At 33.7% G+C, this 15,878-nt stretch overlaps 1 protein-coding gene and 1 long non-coding RNA gene across 2 annotated transcripts; both read right to left on the bottom strand.

Moving 5' to 3' along the window:
* Positions 1 to 1,123: 1,123 nt before the first annotated feature.
* LOC141629481 (protein FAR1-RELATED SEQUENCE 5-like) lies at positions 1,124 to 3,571 on the bottom strand. The gene is made up of 4 exons (XM_074442473.1): positions 2,834 to 3,571; positions 1,897 to 2,118; positions 1,766 to 1,788; positions 1,124 to 1,370 (listed from the first exon to the last, which is right to left on the bottom strand). Exons 1-4 carry the CDS (start codon positions 3,569 to 3,571, stop codon positions 1,124 to 1,126), a joined length of 1,230 nt encoding a protein of 409 aa, XP_074298574.1.
* Positions 3,572 to 14,012: 10,441 nt separating this feature from the next.
* LOC141633590 (uncharacterized) lies at positions 14,013 to 15,654 on the bottom strand. Its single transcript, XR_012538384.1, has 2 exons — positions 15,259 to 15,654; positions 14,013 to 14,208 (listed from the first exon to the last, which is right to left on the bottom strand). It is a non-coding gene; the product is annotated as an uncharacterized LOC141633590 (long non-coding RNA).
* Positions 15,655 to 15,878: the final 224 nt, after the last annotated feature.

Here is a 15,878-nt window from a genome sequence, read left to right as displayed (position 1 = left end):
CTTTGCCTTAAAAAATTGTGGTGCAAAAAAACCAAAACTAAACCCTAGAGAAGGACGGGTGATACCCTATCGTGGACGGGATTTAAATTTGGGGAAAAACGCTCCTAAAACGGGACGGAAAAGGGTTTAGGGTTGGATTAGGCGGCACCGCCGCCTAATCCAACCCTAAACCTTTTTCCTTAAAAAATCGTGCTGCAAAAAAACCAAAACTAAACCCTAGGGAAGGACGGGTGATACCCTGTCGTGGACGGGATTTAAATTTGGGGAAAAACGCTCCTAAAACGTACAACAGGATTTAAATTTGGGGAAATACGCTACTAAAACGGGACGGAAAAGGGTTTAGGGTTGGATTAGGCAGCACCGCTTCGCGGAGCCGCCTAATCCAACCCTAAACACTTTTCCTTAAACAAAGGTTGGTCGTAGTACAACACTGTTACAGTAAAATCAAAACTAAATTTGGGGAAAAACGCTCCTAAAACGTACGACATGATTTAAATTTGGGGAAAAACGCTCCTAAAACGGGACGGAAAAGAGTTTATGTTTGGATTAGGCGGCACCGCTTCGCGGAGCCGCCTAATCCAACCCTTAACCCTTTTCCTTAAACAAAGGTTGGTCGTAGTACAACACTGTTACAGTAAAAACCAAAACTAAACCCTAAACCCTTTTCCTTAAAAAATCGTGGTGCAAAAAAACCAAAACTAAACTCTAGGGAAGGACGGGTGATACCCTGTCGTGGATGTGATTTAAATTTGGGGAAAAACGCTCCTAAAACGGGACGGAAAAGGGTTTAGGGTTAGATTAGGCGACACCGTGAAATCCTTAAACAAAGGGCATATTTACAAAACAAATTGTATAACACTGTTACTGTAAAACTTAGGAAATATGCTCCTAAAACGGGACGGAAAATGGTCCTAAAACAATATTTATTCTTTGTATAAAATGTCGTAAGTCTTTGTATAAAATGTTAACTATGATGTAGGAAAATCGAATGACTTTTTACTGTGACATGTTATTGTCACAGCAACACACAATTCTACTTTTTATTTTTACTGTGACATATTATTGTCACAGCAACACAAAATCCTACTAATTGTCACAATGTCACTGTAACATCATAACAGTATCAAACTTTTTTCTTTTTAGCTGCTTTCTCAACAGCTTCATCAGCTATGCGAAGAGGGCATGTTCTCCTGTCGTGGGTAACTCTTTCTTTGCAGTATGCACATAGCCTCTTTGGCTTGGCTGCTTTTTCAATGGCCTGTTGTTTAGCTGACTTCAATCTTTTTCCGCTGCTCTTGTTGCGTGCTTGTTCGGAGGGTGGATAGTGACTTGACGACGAGTGCAGCCCAACAGAATCTCCATCTCTTGGTCTTTTGTAAGCGGTTCAATACATAACTTAGGAACTCAACTAGGAGGGATGCTAACTCTTCCGTGTGTTCGGCAGGTAAAGTTTTGAGAACACCAACTATCCGACGGAACTCGACCATACGTTGCACAAATGACTCATTTATCGAGATGTAGCCATATATGAATCCTCAATGACATTCCCATTCGAATCAAGCCTGGAAGTAAAACAGTTAGTTGTTTATCATGGTGACAATGTTACTATAAGAAATTATGGTTACAATGTTCTTGTAAAACAACCATCGTAACAAGTCAAAATCCTTTGTAATAATGTTTTCGAATCAAACACATTCGGCTGAGTGTGTGTTATTTAGCCAACGATCTACAATGTACTTGCTTGGTATTCGCCTAATTCCTTTGCCCTTGTACACCCACACAATATGCCTGCAGAGTAATCCAATTCTTTTGAACAGTTTACACTCGCATCCGCATATCCGTGCTTCTAAGGTCCAACCTCACCTTGAAAATTCGTCTGTCTCAAAGATCGATTACATGAATTATGCGCACATGCTCCTCCTTCTCAAAGTCATCAACACCACATGAATCGGCAACCATTACTTCTTCTTGAAACACCTTGAACACAGCATGTGTGTATATAATAGCGCCATGCTTTTCTATAGGTAATTCTGTCTTAAGCTCGGGGAATGAGTGGTCGCTGTTATAATCATCGCACCTTCGTGTATGTATAGCGGCTGGTCCATAGCGATTTGGAACCTGGTTTTAATGCAACAAGGATTCGGCAACAAATTATTTATGTAACAATGAAACAATGTCTTTGTAACATACACTGTTCCTGCATCGTAAGGAATGAAAAAGAGTTGTTTACCTCATCCAAAATTCGACCAGTGTACCAAAGTGATTCTCATAGCGCTTGAAAAACGAATTTGTACTTTTCGATCATTTGTGTTGTTCTTAATATGCAGCCCAAGGCAAGGTCACGATGGTAGGCATGAATCCAATGGTGTCTGTCGTCGAACATTGTAGTCAACCAATCATTATCTTCCAGCTCGAAATATAAAATGACCTTACGCCACTTCTCTTCGAACTCGACGGCTCCATATCGGGTCCCAAACAACAGCGTTGAAGCAAGCAAGGAAGTCTGTGTCTCGGGGAGTCTTTGAACCAACTTTGTCCGTGATCTTTTGTGTAATATGCCACATACAATAACGATGCCTAGCTGTCTTGAAAATGAAGGAAAGCCTGTTGTATGCAGTCATAATGAAACAAAGCAAGTCGAACGTGATATTGATCGGTGATAGGGAAAGAGCAAGTGAGTAAATTATATGTTAGTAATTTAGTTCTGATAAAATTGTTATTGAATAACCTTGTAAAAGAGGAAGAGATGGAACAGTGGTAGTTGGAGTCAGAAAGTTGTGGTACAATAATTTTAAGTAAGTCATTATTCTGAATAACATTGTCACACTATTACCTTCTTTATGCCAGGGCATTGATCCGTGATCATGAACTTCGGCTCTTTTTGTCCCATGGCAGTCAAGAAATGCTGAAAGGTCCATTGGAAGGAGATGTCATCCTCGTGTAACAGGAGACAACCGGCAAACAACACCGACTTTCTGTGGTGATTAACACCTGTAAATGGTGTAAAAACCATATCATACTTGTTGGTTCCGTAAGTAGGGTCGAAGCTTACAGCATCCCCAAAGAATGAGTAGTTTCTAATACATGTAGCATCAGCCCAAAAGAACTTTGTTAGACGATTTTGCGAATCAACATCATAGGCGAAGTAGAACTGGGGTTGGGTCGCTTTGAGTTTCTCGAGTCGATCGATGAAAAGGTCAGGATCTCTTAACCCAATGTAGCACTTGATATCTCTTTGAAAGTTCTTAAAATCTATCAATGTAGCACCGATATTTTCATACCCATTGACAAGTTCCTTAACCTGTCTAAAGGTCAATCCAGCGCCAATATTCAACTTGGAGTTGTTCAAGATAAGCGTCTTCTGGAACATATCAAGGGATCGTGAAATCTTATCGAGATCTTTGTTACAGACAGAGGTGAGACGATGATTGTGGACTTCAGAAAACTCGTCAATCATAGCTGGGCCATCAAGGCCATGTAGAAGGGCAAATCTGACGTACGCTCGGCATCCAATTCTTGTGATTTTAACTCGTCGTGTAACTGTACTAGCTGTGGACGAACCATCACCCATATTCTCATCATCCTTGGTTCTGGGACGCTATTTCGGTTTAGATTCCCTGAACCCTTGATGATTCGGACTACGAATTTTTGGTGTGCAACACCACCTCGTAGTGTTTCGCATCTTGTGCTTCCGAGGGGTAAATCCACATGCCCGAGCATAAACCTCGTAGAACTTGATTCCAGCCTCAAGGGAGGCGAAAACTACACCAATGGTAGGTCTAAACTTGTGCTCAACCACACGCATCCAGCGCTCACCTCCATTAGGCGTGTGAGACAGAACAAGCTGGTTATTTGGTTGAGGATTGGGTTGCTCTTGGACAATTGGCGTAGAATGGGGTTGAGTAATGTGATACTTGAGTCCAGCAATACAAAAAGGAAAATGGAAAATGAATATATGTGATTGTGTTTGATAACATTGATATTGTAACAAGGTCGAGCACTGTAAGCATTGGTTGAACAGGAATATACGAGACAGGGGGAACAGGAATATACAAGACAGGAAAAGAGATCAAATATAATGAAATTTGACCGAAATTGAACAAGAAAATCAACAAATACAAGGATATTTGAACTAATATTTAAGACAAAAGCAACTACGAGTATAATCAAAGGAAAGGAGACCGTAAATTGGAGTAGAAGTGAACGGATTTCATTAAAATTGAAGCAAACATAAAATCGATTAACCTAAAAAACTGAAAAGCAACAGAATAAAGACAAATATAATTAAAATTGACGGAATGTGACAATAAAGCAACTGCGATTGTAAGCGAAGCGAGAGGAGAACATAAATATGAAAATTCGATAGGAAAAACAACAAATACAAGGATATTTCACCTAATATTTAAGAGAAAAGCAAATACGAGAATAATCAAAGGAAAGGACACCGTAAAATTGAAGTAGAAGTGAACGGATGTCATTAAAATTGAATCAAACATAAAATCGATTAACCTAAAAAACTGAAAAGCAACGGAATAATGAAATTACAATAGCGAATGATAAGCGACATAGAATCCAAATAAAATCGCGAAAAGGAAAACTGAAAACAAAAGGATTACGGAAATTACCTGTTTGCATGTTAATGTCGGTAGAATCTGCATCCATTGTAGCAACGAGAACCTGGAAAAAAGGCATTTAATTTGATTGATTTGTGAATGAATTGATAAAAGCGAGTAAAAAACAGGAACCTAGGGTTTGTTTGCTTGATTCAGAGGATTATTTTGACTTAGAGAGAGATAGAGTAAGCGAGGGAAAGAGACGGAGGAGAGAGAAAGTGGCGAATTATGAGGGGGAGGTTTGAATTCTTAGCTTTTATAGGTTTGTTATAATTTCGAGATTTAGTCTCGGTAGTTGATTAGGAGTAGATCTAATGGATGAGATTAAAATGCTAGACTCACCTAAGATACCTAGACTCACTTGATGCAATTTCTATATATATATATATATATATATATATATATATATATATATATATATATATATATATATATATATATATATATATATATATATTTAGGATCCTATGAGAACTCTCTTATCATGAGAACCATTCTCTACCATCAGATCAAACAATCTAACGGCACACAACTGACGCGCACACTTGTTATTTTAAGTTGGGTATTTTTGTCTGCTTTGTTATTCACTCCCACCTTCTTCAGTACTCATATTCTATAGTTGCCTATGCTAATATGATTTCATGCATGTGCTCTGCCATTTTATCGATACTCTCTCTAATTTGTCTCCTTTTCCTCTTATCATTAACTAGTAAATAATTTAGTTAGTTTTTTTTTTTTGAAGGAAAAGGATAGTAATATTACTAAAACGAAAGAGCAGTGTCCAATTCTACAAGAGGAACAATATGCTCAGGAATCGCACCCACCCAAAACCGTGTCGAGTAATCAACCGGCAAAAGATGAGCCATCCCATGAGTCACACTATTACCATCCCTACGAACAAAACTAAATCGAATACAAGCAAAGGAAGTAGCAATCTCGAGGATAGTATCACCGACCCTGCCAAAGTAGTTAGCCGGGGTACTCTTTTTGTAGCAATCTCGAGGAAGTAGCAATCTCAATAAAGTAGCAATCTCGAGGATAGTTTGTTTTTATTTTATCATTAAGGTCTTAATCATTCAATTTATTTTTGTTTTAAGTTATTTCGTGCTCTTTTTCTTTCGTGTCAAATAAAATGCAATAGATGTTTGTTTTGTTCACTTGTAAAATTGCTGAACCTTTCGTAGGAAAGCTTTGAACCCGAGGTATAAAAGTTCTGAACCTTTGGCATAAAAGTTCTGAATCTTTGATACAAAGGTTCTGAACCCGAGGTTCTCATGGGAAGGAGGTTCTCATAGGATCTCAACCCTATATATATATATATATATATATATATATATATATATATATATATATATATATATATATATATATATATATATATATATATATATATATATATATATATATACTATAGAAAAAAATAAAAATAAAAAATTAACACAAAGAATAATATAGAAAAAGTGTTTAATAAAAATTAACATAAGAATAATATAGAAATAGAGTTTAATACTGCAATTAGCTAAACATCATATTTTAAATATTATATCAAATAACTTAATAGTAGTCTTAAGTCTTTAGAATCAATGCGAGTGACTTAATTTTATTTAGTACTAATTACTCTCGAGAATGCAAATGAATTCCATAGCAAATCTATCATTCTAGAAATTTTGTTAAACGACCTTATTGCTTCTTATGACAAGCTGAAATTGATCATTACACGATCCATTCATTGCGTATTTTATCATTATCAGAGCAATCATGCCTATTTTATTCTATGATAATAATTTCCCGACCCTCGGTTCAAATTTTGCTATAATTGTGTATTTGTCTATATACATCTATCATCAAAATTTGCATAAATTTCTTGGGATATCCAACCTCTACTACACACGGAGTAATATACTCCGTATTAAACAACAGTTTTTCTTAGGATGTTTGCTTCAAAGGTACACGATAAGTTAGCTTAGAAAAATAAAGTTTGACATTCCTCACATCCCATCATTTATTTATCCTTTTAATTTCTATGAGTAATATTTTACTCAAATGCAAAAAAATGATTGGGACAGATATAGACATGTCAAACGAGCCAACCGGGTCAGGTTCGGGTTGGGACAATTCAGGTTTCAAGAATTTGGTTCAAAATGGGTCGGGTCACGTAAGTGGTGGAGTAAGGGGTCAAAAATTTCACAGCTTTAGTTAAAATTTTCCAACTTTTTTCGAGTTTCCTTAAATCATTACCCCCCCCACATTAGGGTTAATTCCTGGCTCCCCAACTGGGTTGGGTTATTTCAGGCTCGGGTCATATTCGGATAAGTTATTATCACATTATTTAAGGATAGTAGTCAGTTCTAACAATAAACATTCGAGTTGGGTTATTTTAAACATTTTAGAAATTTGATAATTACATTACCTAGAGTATTATTCTACAAGTTATTATAGACATTTTGATAATTACAAGAAGTATTATTCTAATTCTGCAAAAAATTTGGAGTACATAAATTCTTTAATGTTCTGTTCGTAAGTAACATTCTATCATTGGTTGATTTATACTCATATTTTGAATGTTTATGTCATCGCTAGAATACAGGTTGGAAAAATTTTATAACCCCCATTTTTTCTCTCATTTCCAAAATGGAAATCAAATTATTTTAAAGAAATTAAATTATATTTAATGTTTCAACAATATTCATTCGTCACCATTATATTGACCTAATAATAAAAACTAAGTTATCTTAATAATTATTTTATTACTAAATATTAATCAGTTTGAAAGTTGTTTATCAAGAATTATTTTAATCATGATAGTAATTTAAAGTATTAAAATTTATATATTTTTTAATTATTATTTTACATTTCACATACATTAAAGTATACATTAGGCTTATATAGTTATAGTCACATTCAACCAAATTTATTTTTGACCCACCGGGTCTCTCGATAAGGCTGGGTCTTTACCCTAAATTAACGCGTTGCTTTGAGTTTGGGTCAATCGAGCCACGAGTCAATATTTACGTGCTTGGAAAATGGGTTCGGTTAGGTCAAGTCAAAATTTGACCGATCTTATAATGACTTAGTGAATCATCAAAGTTATTAATAAATCGTAAGTTTGAACATATTAGTGGATTTTAATTAGTAAGAAGTAGAAAAAGAAATTATTGAGTAGAAAGTAAAATAAGAAATAAATAAATTTTAACAATCTCATAAAGTTCTCGAAATATAGGGATTATCGAAAACAAGTTTATGTTAATAAAATGATTAATATGTAGATAAAAAACAATTGAAATGAGTTCTAGCACATAAAACATATTTGGCGAAAGATCGGTGTCGCTAATGGAAATAGAAAAACTTAAATAAATTTTAAAATTAATAATTTACAATTTTTCTATTAGAATTAGGAAATAGTTAATCATTTACAATTTTCCTATTAGAATTAGAAAAATAAAATTTAAAATTAATTACTTACAATTTTATATTAGAATTAGGAAATCATTAATCATTTACAATTTTCCTATCAGAATTAGAAAATTATTTTTTAATATTAGTACACTTATTATTTTAAAATTACTTTTTCCAACTTTTTTATTGGAATCATAAGATTATTTATTAATATTCATATTTATTTATATATATGAAAAATTCGATATACTAGAGAAAAAAAACTTAGATATATTCATAATCACCAGTTTTATACAGATTATTCAATATGATAATTCACAACATAATATGTCTTTCAGCTCGAACTTTTTTAAAACACTTAAAATAAAATTAAAAATTAACACAAAGAATAATATAGAAATAGTGTTTAATAAAAAAATAACATAAGAATAATATAGTTTAATACTGCAATTAGCTAAACATCATATTTTAAATATTATGTCTAATAAATTAATAGTAGTCTCAAGTCTTTATAATCAATCCGAGTGACTTAATTTTATTTAGTACTAATTACTCTCGAGAATGCAAATGAATTCCATAGCAAATCTATCATTCTAGAAATTTTGTTAAACGACCTAATGCTTCCTATGACATGCTTAAATTGATCATTACATGATCCATTCATTGCGTATTTTACCATTATTACAGAAATCATGCCTATTTTATTCCATCATAATAATTTCCCGACCCTTGGTTCAAATTTTGCTATAATTGTGTATTTGCCTATATCAATCTATCATCAAAATTTGCATAAATTTCTTGGGATATCCAACCTCTACTACACATGGAGTATTATACTCCGTATTAAACAACGGTTTTTCTTAGGATGTTTGCCTCAAAGGTACACGATAAGTTAGCTTAGAAAAATAAAGTTCGACATTCCTCACGTCCCATCATTTATTTATCCTTTTGAGTAATATTTTACTCAAATAAAAAGAAATCACTAGGACGAATATAGACCTGGCAAACGAGTCAACCGGGTCAGGTTCGGGTTGGGACAATTCAGGTTTTCAAGAATTTAGTTCAAAATAGGTCAGATCGTGTAAGTGGTGGAGTTAGGGGGTTAGCGGGGGTAAGAGCGGTCAGAAATTTCAAAGCTTTAGTTAAAAAATTTCAACTTTTTTCCAGTTTCCCTTAAACCATTACCCCCCCCCCCCATCTGAGATTTTTTGTCCTCGCTAAGGTTAATTCCTAGCTCCGCCACCGGGTCAGGTTATTTCAGGCTCGGATCATATTCGGATAGGTTATTATCACATTATTTAAGGATAGTAGTCAGTTCTAACAATAAACATTCTGGTTGGATTATTTTAAACATTTTATAAATTTGATAATTACATTACCTAGATTATTATTCTAAAAGTTATAATAGACATTTTGAATTATTTTATTACTAAATATTACTCGATTTGAAAGTTGTATATCAAGAATTATTTTAATCATGATAGTAATTTAAAGTATTAAAATTTATATATTTTTTAATTATTATTTTACATTTCACATACATTAAAGTATACATTAAGCTTATATAGTTATAGTCACATTCAACCAAATTTATTTTTGACCCACCGGGTCGCTCGATAAGGTTGGGTCTTCACCCTAAATTAAGGGGTTGCTTTGAGTTCGGGTCAATCGAGTCACGAATCTACATTTACGTGCTTGTAAAATGGGTTGGGTTAGGTCAAGTCAAAATTTGACCGATTTTATAATGACTTAGTGAATTATCAATGTTATTAATAAATCAAAAGTTTGAACATATTGGTGGATTTTAATTAGTAGGAAGTAGAAAAAGAATTATTGAGTAGAAAGTAAAACAAGAAATAAATAAATTTTAGCACTCTCATAATGTTCTCGAAATATATGGATTATCGAAAACAAGTTTATGTTAATAAAATGATTAATATGTAGATAAAAAACAATTGAAATGAGTTCTAGCACATAAAACATATTTGGCGAAAGATCGGTGTCGCTAATGGAAATAGAAAAACTTAAATAAATTTTAAAATTAATAATTTACAATTTTTCTATTAGAATTAGGAAATAGTTAATCATTTACAATTTTCCTATTAGAATTAGAAAAATAAAATTTAAAATTAATTACTTATAATTTTTATATTAGAATTAGGAAATCATTAATCATTTACAATTTTTCTATCAGAATTAGAAAATTATTTTTTAATATTAGTACACTTATTATTTTAAAATTACTTTTTCCAACTTTTTTATTGGAATCATAAGATTATTTATTAATATTCATATTTAATTATATATATGAAAAATACGATATACTAGAGAAAAAAAACTTAGATATATTCATAATCACTAGTTTTATACGGATTATTCAATATGATAATTCACAACATAATATGTCTTTCAGCTCGAACTTTTTTAAAACACTTAAAATAAATTTAAAAATTAACACAAAGAATAATATAGAAATAGTGTTTAATAAAAAATAACATAAGAATAATATAGAAATAGAGTTTAATACTGCAATTAGCTAAACATCATATTTTAAATATTATGTCTAATAAATTAATAGTAGTCTCAAGTCTTTATAATCAATCCGAGTGACTTAATTTTGTTTAGTAATAATTACTCTCGAGAATGCAAATAAATTCCATAGCAAATCTATCATTCTAGAAATTTTGTTAAACGACCTGATTACTTCCTATGACAGGCTGAAATTGATCATTACACGATCCATTCATTGTGTATTTTATCATTATTAAAGAAATCATGCCTATTTTATTCCATCATAATAATTTCCCGACCCTTGGTTCAAATTTTGCTATAATTGTGTATTTGCCTTTATCAATCTATCATCAAAATTTGCATAAATTTCTTGGGATATCCAACCTCTACTACACATGGAGTAATATACTCTTTATTAAACAACGGTTTTTCTTAGGAGGTTTGCCTCAAAGGTACACGATAAGTTAGCTTAGAAAAATAAAGTTTGACATTCCTCACGTCCCATCATTTATTTATCCTTTTTATTTCTATGAGTAATATTTTACTCAAATGTAAAAAAAATGATTGAGGTCAGATCGTGTAAGTGGTGGAGTTAGGGGGCTAGCGGGGGTATGAGCGGTCAGAAATTTCAAAGCTTTAGTTCAAATTTTCTAACTTTTTTTCGAGTTTCCCTTAAACCATTACACCCCCCCCCCCCCCCAATCTGAGATTTTTCGTCCTCGCTAAGGTAAATTCCTAGCTCCGCCATTGTGTCGGGTTATTTCAGGCTCGGATCATATTCGGATAGGTTATTATCACATTATTTAAGGATAGTAGTCAGTTCTAACAATAAACATTCAGGTTGGGTTATTTTAAACATTTTAGAAATTTGATAATTACATTACCTAGATTAGTATTCTAAAAGTTATAATAGACATTTTGAATTATTTATTACTAAATATTACTCGATTTGAAAGTTGTATATCAAGAATTATTTTAATCATGATAGTAATTTAAATTATTAAAATTTATGTATTTTTTAATTATTATTTTACATTTCACATACATTAAAGTATACATAAAGCTTATATAGTTATATTCACATTCAACCAAATTTATTTTTGACCCACCGGGTCGCTCGATAAGGTTGGGTCTTCACCAGAAATTAAGGGGTTGCTTTGAGTTCGGGTCAATCGAGTCACGAATCTATATTTACGTGCTTGTAAAATGGGCTGAGTTAGGTCAAGTCAAAATTTGACCGATCTTATAATGACTTAGTGAATTATCAATGTTATTAATAAATCAAAAGTTTGAACATATTGGTGGATTTTAATTAGTAGGAAGTAGAAAAAGAATTATTGAGTAGAAAGTAAAACAAGAAATAAATAAATTTTAACACTCTCATAATGTTCTCGAAATATATGGATTATCTAAAACAATTTTATGTTAATAAAATGATTAATATGTAGATAAAAAAAACAATTGAAAGTAGTGCTAGCACATAAAACATATTTGGCGAAAGATCGGTGTCGCAAATGGAAATAGAAAAAATTTCAACTCTAAAATCAAATTCATACAAATATAACGTAGCGATACGTAATATATATAGAAGAAAACATATCCAATCGAAAAATTCGGTTCAAACAATATTATTTAATAGAAAGATTTGCACAAATAGTTACACAATATACTCTGTATCGTATCGGTTGTATAGTTTAGGAAAATAATAACGTAGGCCATATCATATATCTCATATTAGTTCATGTTCGACTCTTCTACGCAATAAAAACATGAAATAAGTCAAAAGAACATAAATAGATAGAGAATATAATGCTTTTGATGGGATCTCTCAAAATAATCATATAGTATGAAAATAGATAAATAGAAGTAAGACAAATATAGGTTAATCATCATCTTTAACATCTTTTCACATACCCCACATTAATATGTATAATTATTATTTTATTACCCAACCTTATGCAAAAACCAAATGAGTTATTTACCCCAAGTTGTATTGCCTTTTTATTACTGTGAATTGATTTCTTCTAATTTAACAAAATTTCATTAGGTTTCGATTCAAATTGGGCTTTCATGACCACTCGGATGGATTTTTCTCTCCCCGTTTGTTGATAAATGTTTTCTTAACTACGTTTCTTTATATGTTAACATGCGTTTATGTGTTCAAATTGTAAAGCCAATAAGATTTTTTTATTCGGTTTGATCAATTATAAAAATATCTTAAAAATATTATCAAACGACATTTTTAAGGAAATTTTTAACATATATACTTTCAAGTTTACACTACCTTTTCATAATTATTTCAAGTTTTAACAACCCACACGATTGCCCAGAAAGAAGGTCAATCTCAATGGCAAGGAGTACACTAGGGGTAAAAAGCGGTACACTTGAAGTCCATCGTTTAACCATGCTCTAAATGATCTCGGGCAATCCAAGTAATACACACCAAAATAGTAGTAGCACAAAAAGAGGCGGCTACATCTATTTTGTGCCATGAGAATAATTCTGAGGGGCCTAATAGACTGAGTTAACAGGTGTTTGAGGACAGGTTTTAAGAGTGTTGGCAACAGATCAAAAGAGGCTTAAGGATGTGTTGCATCTATAATAGTCGTTTATCATACTTTAGATACAAAGATCAAAAGAGAGAGAACATGTACATGTTATACGTAACACATGCAATATTAAATGAATTAAAATACAAATATTGTCATTTTTTGTTTGATGAATTAAACCTCTCAAAACTTCCATCTAAAGGAAAAATATGTTATCTAATAAATGTCGATTAGTTTAGAAATAACTACTATCTAAGTAATAATTACTGTTAGAGCAAATATGATTTGCATTAATATTGATCGGCAGTTTCATTTATACAATAAAGGCTAAAACGTCCTTGCACATTTTACATTTAGTCAATTATTTTAGAATTTGTGCAACGCACGGGCATCACGCTAGTAAATTATAAAAGTAACCTTTTTTTTTTACCTTTGTTGCTAGTTTACACATTCCTCGACCAATACCAATATTATTTGAGAACAATACAAGCTTCTTAAGAAAATCTAGATTATTTATGTAGACAAAAACCTTGAGCTCCACCAACACAAACGACAAATAATGTACCATGAAATTGCTATTATAGCATTTGTCCGTATTACATATGGGGTGGTTTTACGCATTTGACATGCAATTTGCAAATAACTAATGCATATTAAGAGAATGTATGCAAGTTAAAGAAAATGAAACAAGAAAACAAACAGATTAGGTGGATACAAGAGAAGGATTGGATTCAATCTTTTCGGCACCGATTTGTAATGACATGAAATACGTCACATTTTGCAAATGAAATAAACGAGTGCTAATTCTTTGGTCCGACAACGACACCACACAAAAATAGAAATGTGACAACATACGAATAGTTTATCGGCATTTTTTTTTTTTGGCAACTGTAAAAAAGAGTTTTTATACAGATGGCATTTGACTTATTGTCAAATGCACTTATTTTACTAAACGATAAACTAAAACAACAACGTAAAAGTAACGGCATCGGGTATCATAAGAGTGCTGATGGCGGACGGATGACTGGAAACGTGAATCAACTTCAACATCCATGACATACTTGAAGCGAAGATCACATGTGGCCAAAAGATCAAACAACTCTTTACTCATCTTAATGAACTGAGCTTCGGAGAAATACCTGCAACAAGGCACAAAAATGTGTCTCGGAGATTCATCCCCTTGGATGTGATACAGATTATCTAGAAACCAACGAGACCCTTGACCTATCGAGAAAGACCAAGGTGTACTTACGCCACAAGGACGTGGAAAGAAAAGGCGGAATGTAGACCAGGAAAGCCTAGCTCCAGAGGAGATAAAACTCCTACACTTTAGAAACAGTCCCTACGGGCAAGAAACTCGTAGCCAAGAAAAGTGAGTAAGATAGGGAGCAACAGGAAAAGCCACTTAATCAGCCCCTAAACCAAAACCATCTCAATAGGACGGCAGGAGATGGACACAACACACACCGGTTGTACAACACACACCGGTTGTAGGGTTACTAACGTCGTTATTAACCAGTTACTAAAAATGGCACTCTGAGAGCACAGAGAGACCACAACAGCTAGGAAGATAAAACATGAAAACATTTTTATTTGGAAGAACAATAAGCAAGGTAAACAAAAACTAAGCATCAACTAGAGGCGAAAATCACCGCATCCTTCCCAACCAACAACACAGCCAAAGTCACAACTCATCCCCTACCAGGCATAACTCGAACAGGAAGAACCATCACTAAGACCTCACACCAACCTAAGATCGCAACGGATTCACAAACATAATCCGAAAAACGCAACAGACCAGCAAGCGTTAAGGAACCAACAAAGGACACCTATTTCACCAAACGAATCCTTCCAGGACCACCGCCTTACATGCAAGAGACCAACCAAGCGACACGGACACAAGAGACACTCAGGACAAAAGACCGATAGGTGGGGGGAATGGGGGGATCACCAGTCGGTCCCAAACCGACCCGACATCGACAAAGACAACAAGAAACAGCCCCACACCAACCACCCAAAACCGATCGAAATCAAACACGTCGGAAAACAAAATCCGACAGAAAACAAAGATCCGATCGAAGCCAAACAAGAAGATAACCCTAAAACACGTCAAGAAACTAAACGAGAATCCGACTGACCGATTAAACATCTTAGGAACCGATTGAGAGCCGAACACACAAGAGACATACCAGGGGTGGGGGAAAACGGGATCGCCTTTGGGTTGCATGCAAGAGATTCGGTGACAAGACGAGGAATCGGAGGGACCAGGACCCCGTGGTTGAAGCGGTAACCACCGAAACAGTCGGACCACAGAGATCCGCTAAAAGGGAGAAACACAAAAGGGTGAGGTCAAAAAGACGGGTCAAACATGGGACGAGCTGTGAAGGATCGCCGGAGAAGGGCCTTGAGATCGACCAATCTCCGGCAATCTGGTAGGGGACGAAAAGGGGGTAGCGTGTGGGAGGTGGAGGCGGCGGATCAAGATCAGGTTAGGTTTTAGTTTTTTCTTTTTTTTTGAGAGAAGAGGGGAGATATTTTAGAGAGAAGAGGGGAGTTTTTTCTTTTGAATAGTTTATCGACATGACAACAGTAAAATATGCAACTAATACATGAACTAAGCAATGCGTTTAATCCCGCATCAAGGATTCCAGGCCATATGAAAACAAGTGAAGTAGACTTATCATGACTCATAAGCAAGTAAGCAACCCAAATTTTATCCCTGAACAACCCGTTGACGTCTAAACTAATCTCATGCTCATGCCTTTTATTAATGTGGGGCAATACACCGGTATTATTCCGTTTCTTCATA

This window comes from Silene latifolia, chromosome Y, assembly GCF_048544455.1.
Source record: "Silene latifolia isolate original U9 population chromosome Y, ASM4854445v1, whole genome shotgun sequence".
NCBI lineage: Eukaryota > Viridiplantae > Streptophyta > Magnoliopsida > Caryophyllales > Caryophyllaceae > Silene > Silene latifolia.
This window is presented reverse-complemented; position numbering and strand designations above follow the sequence as displayed.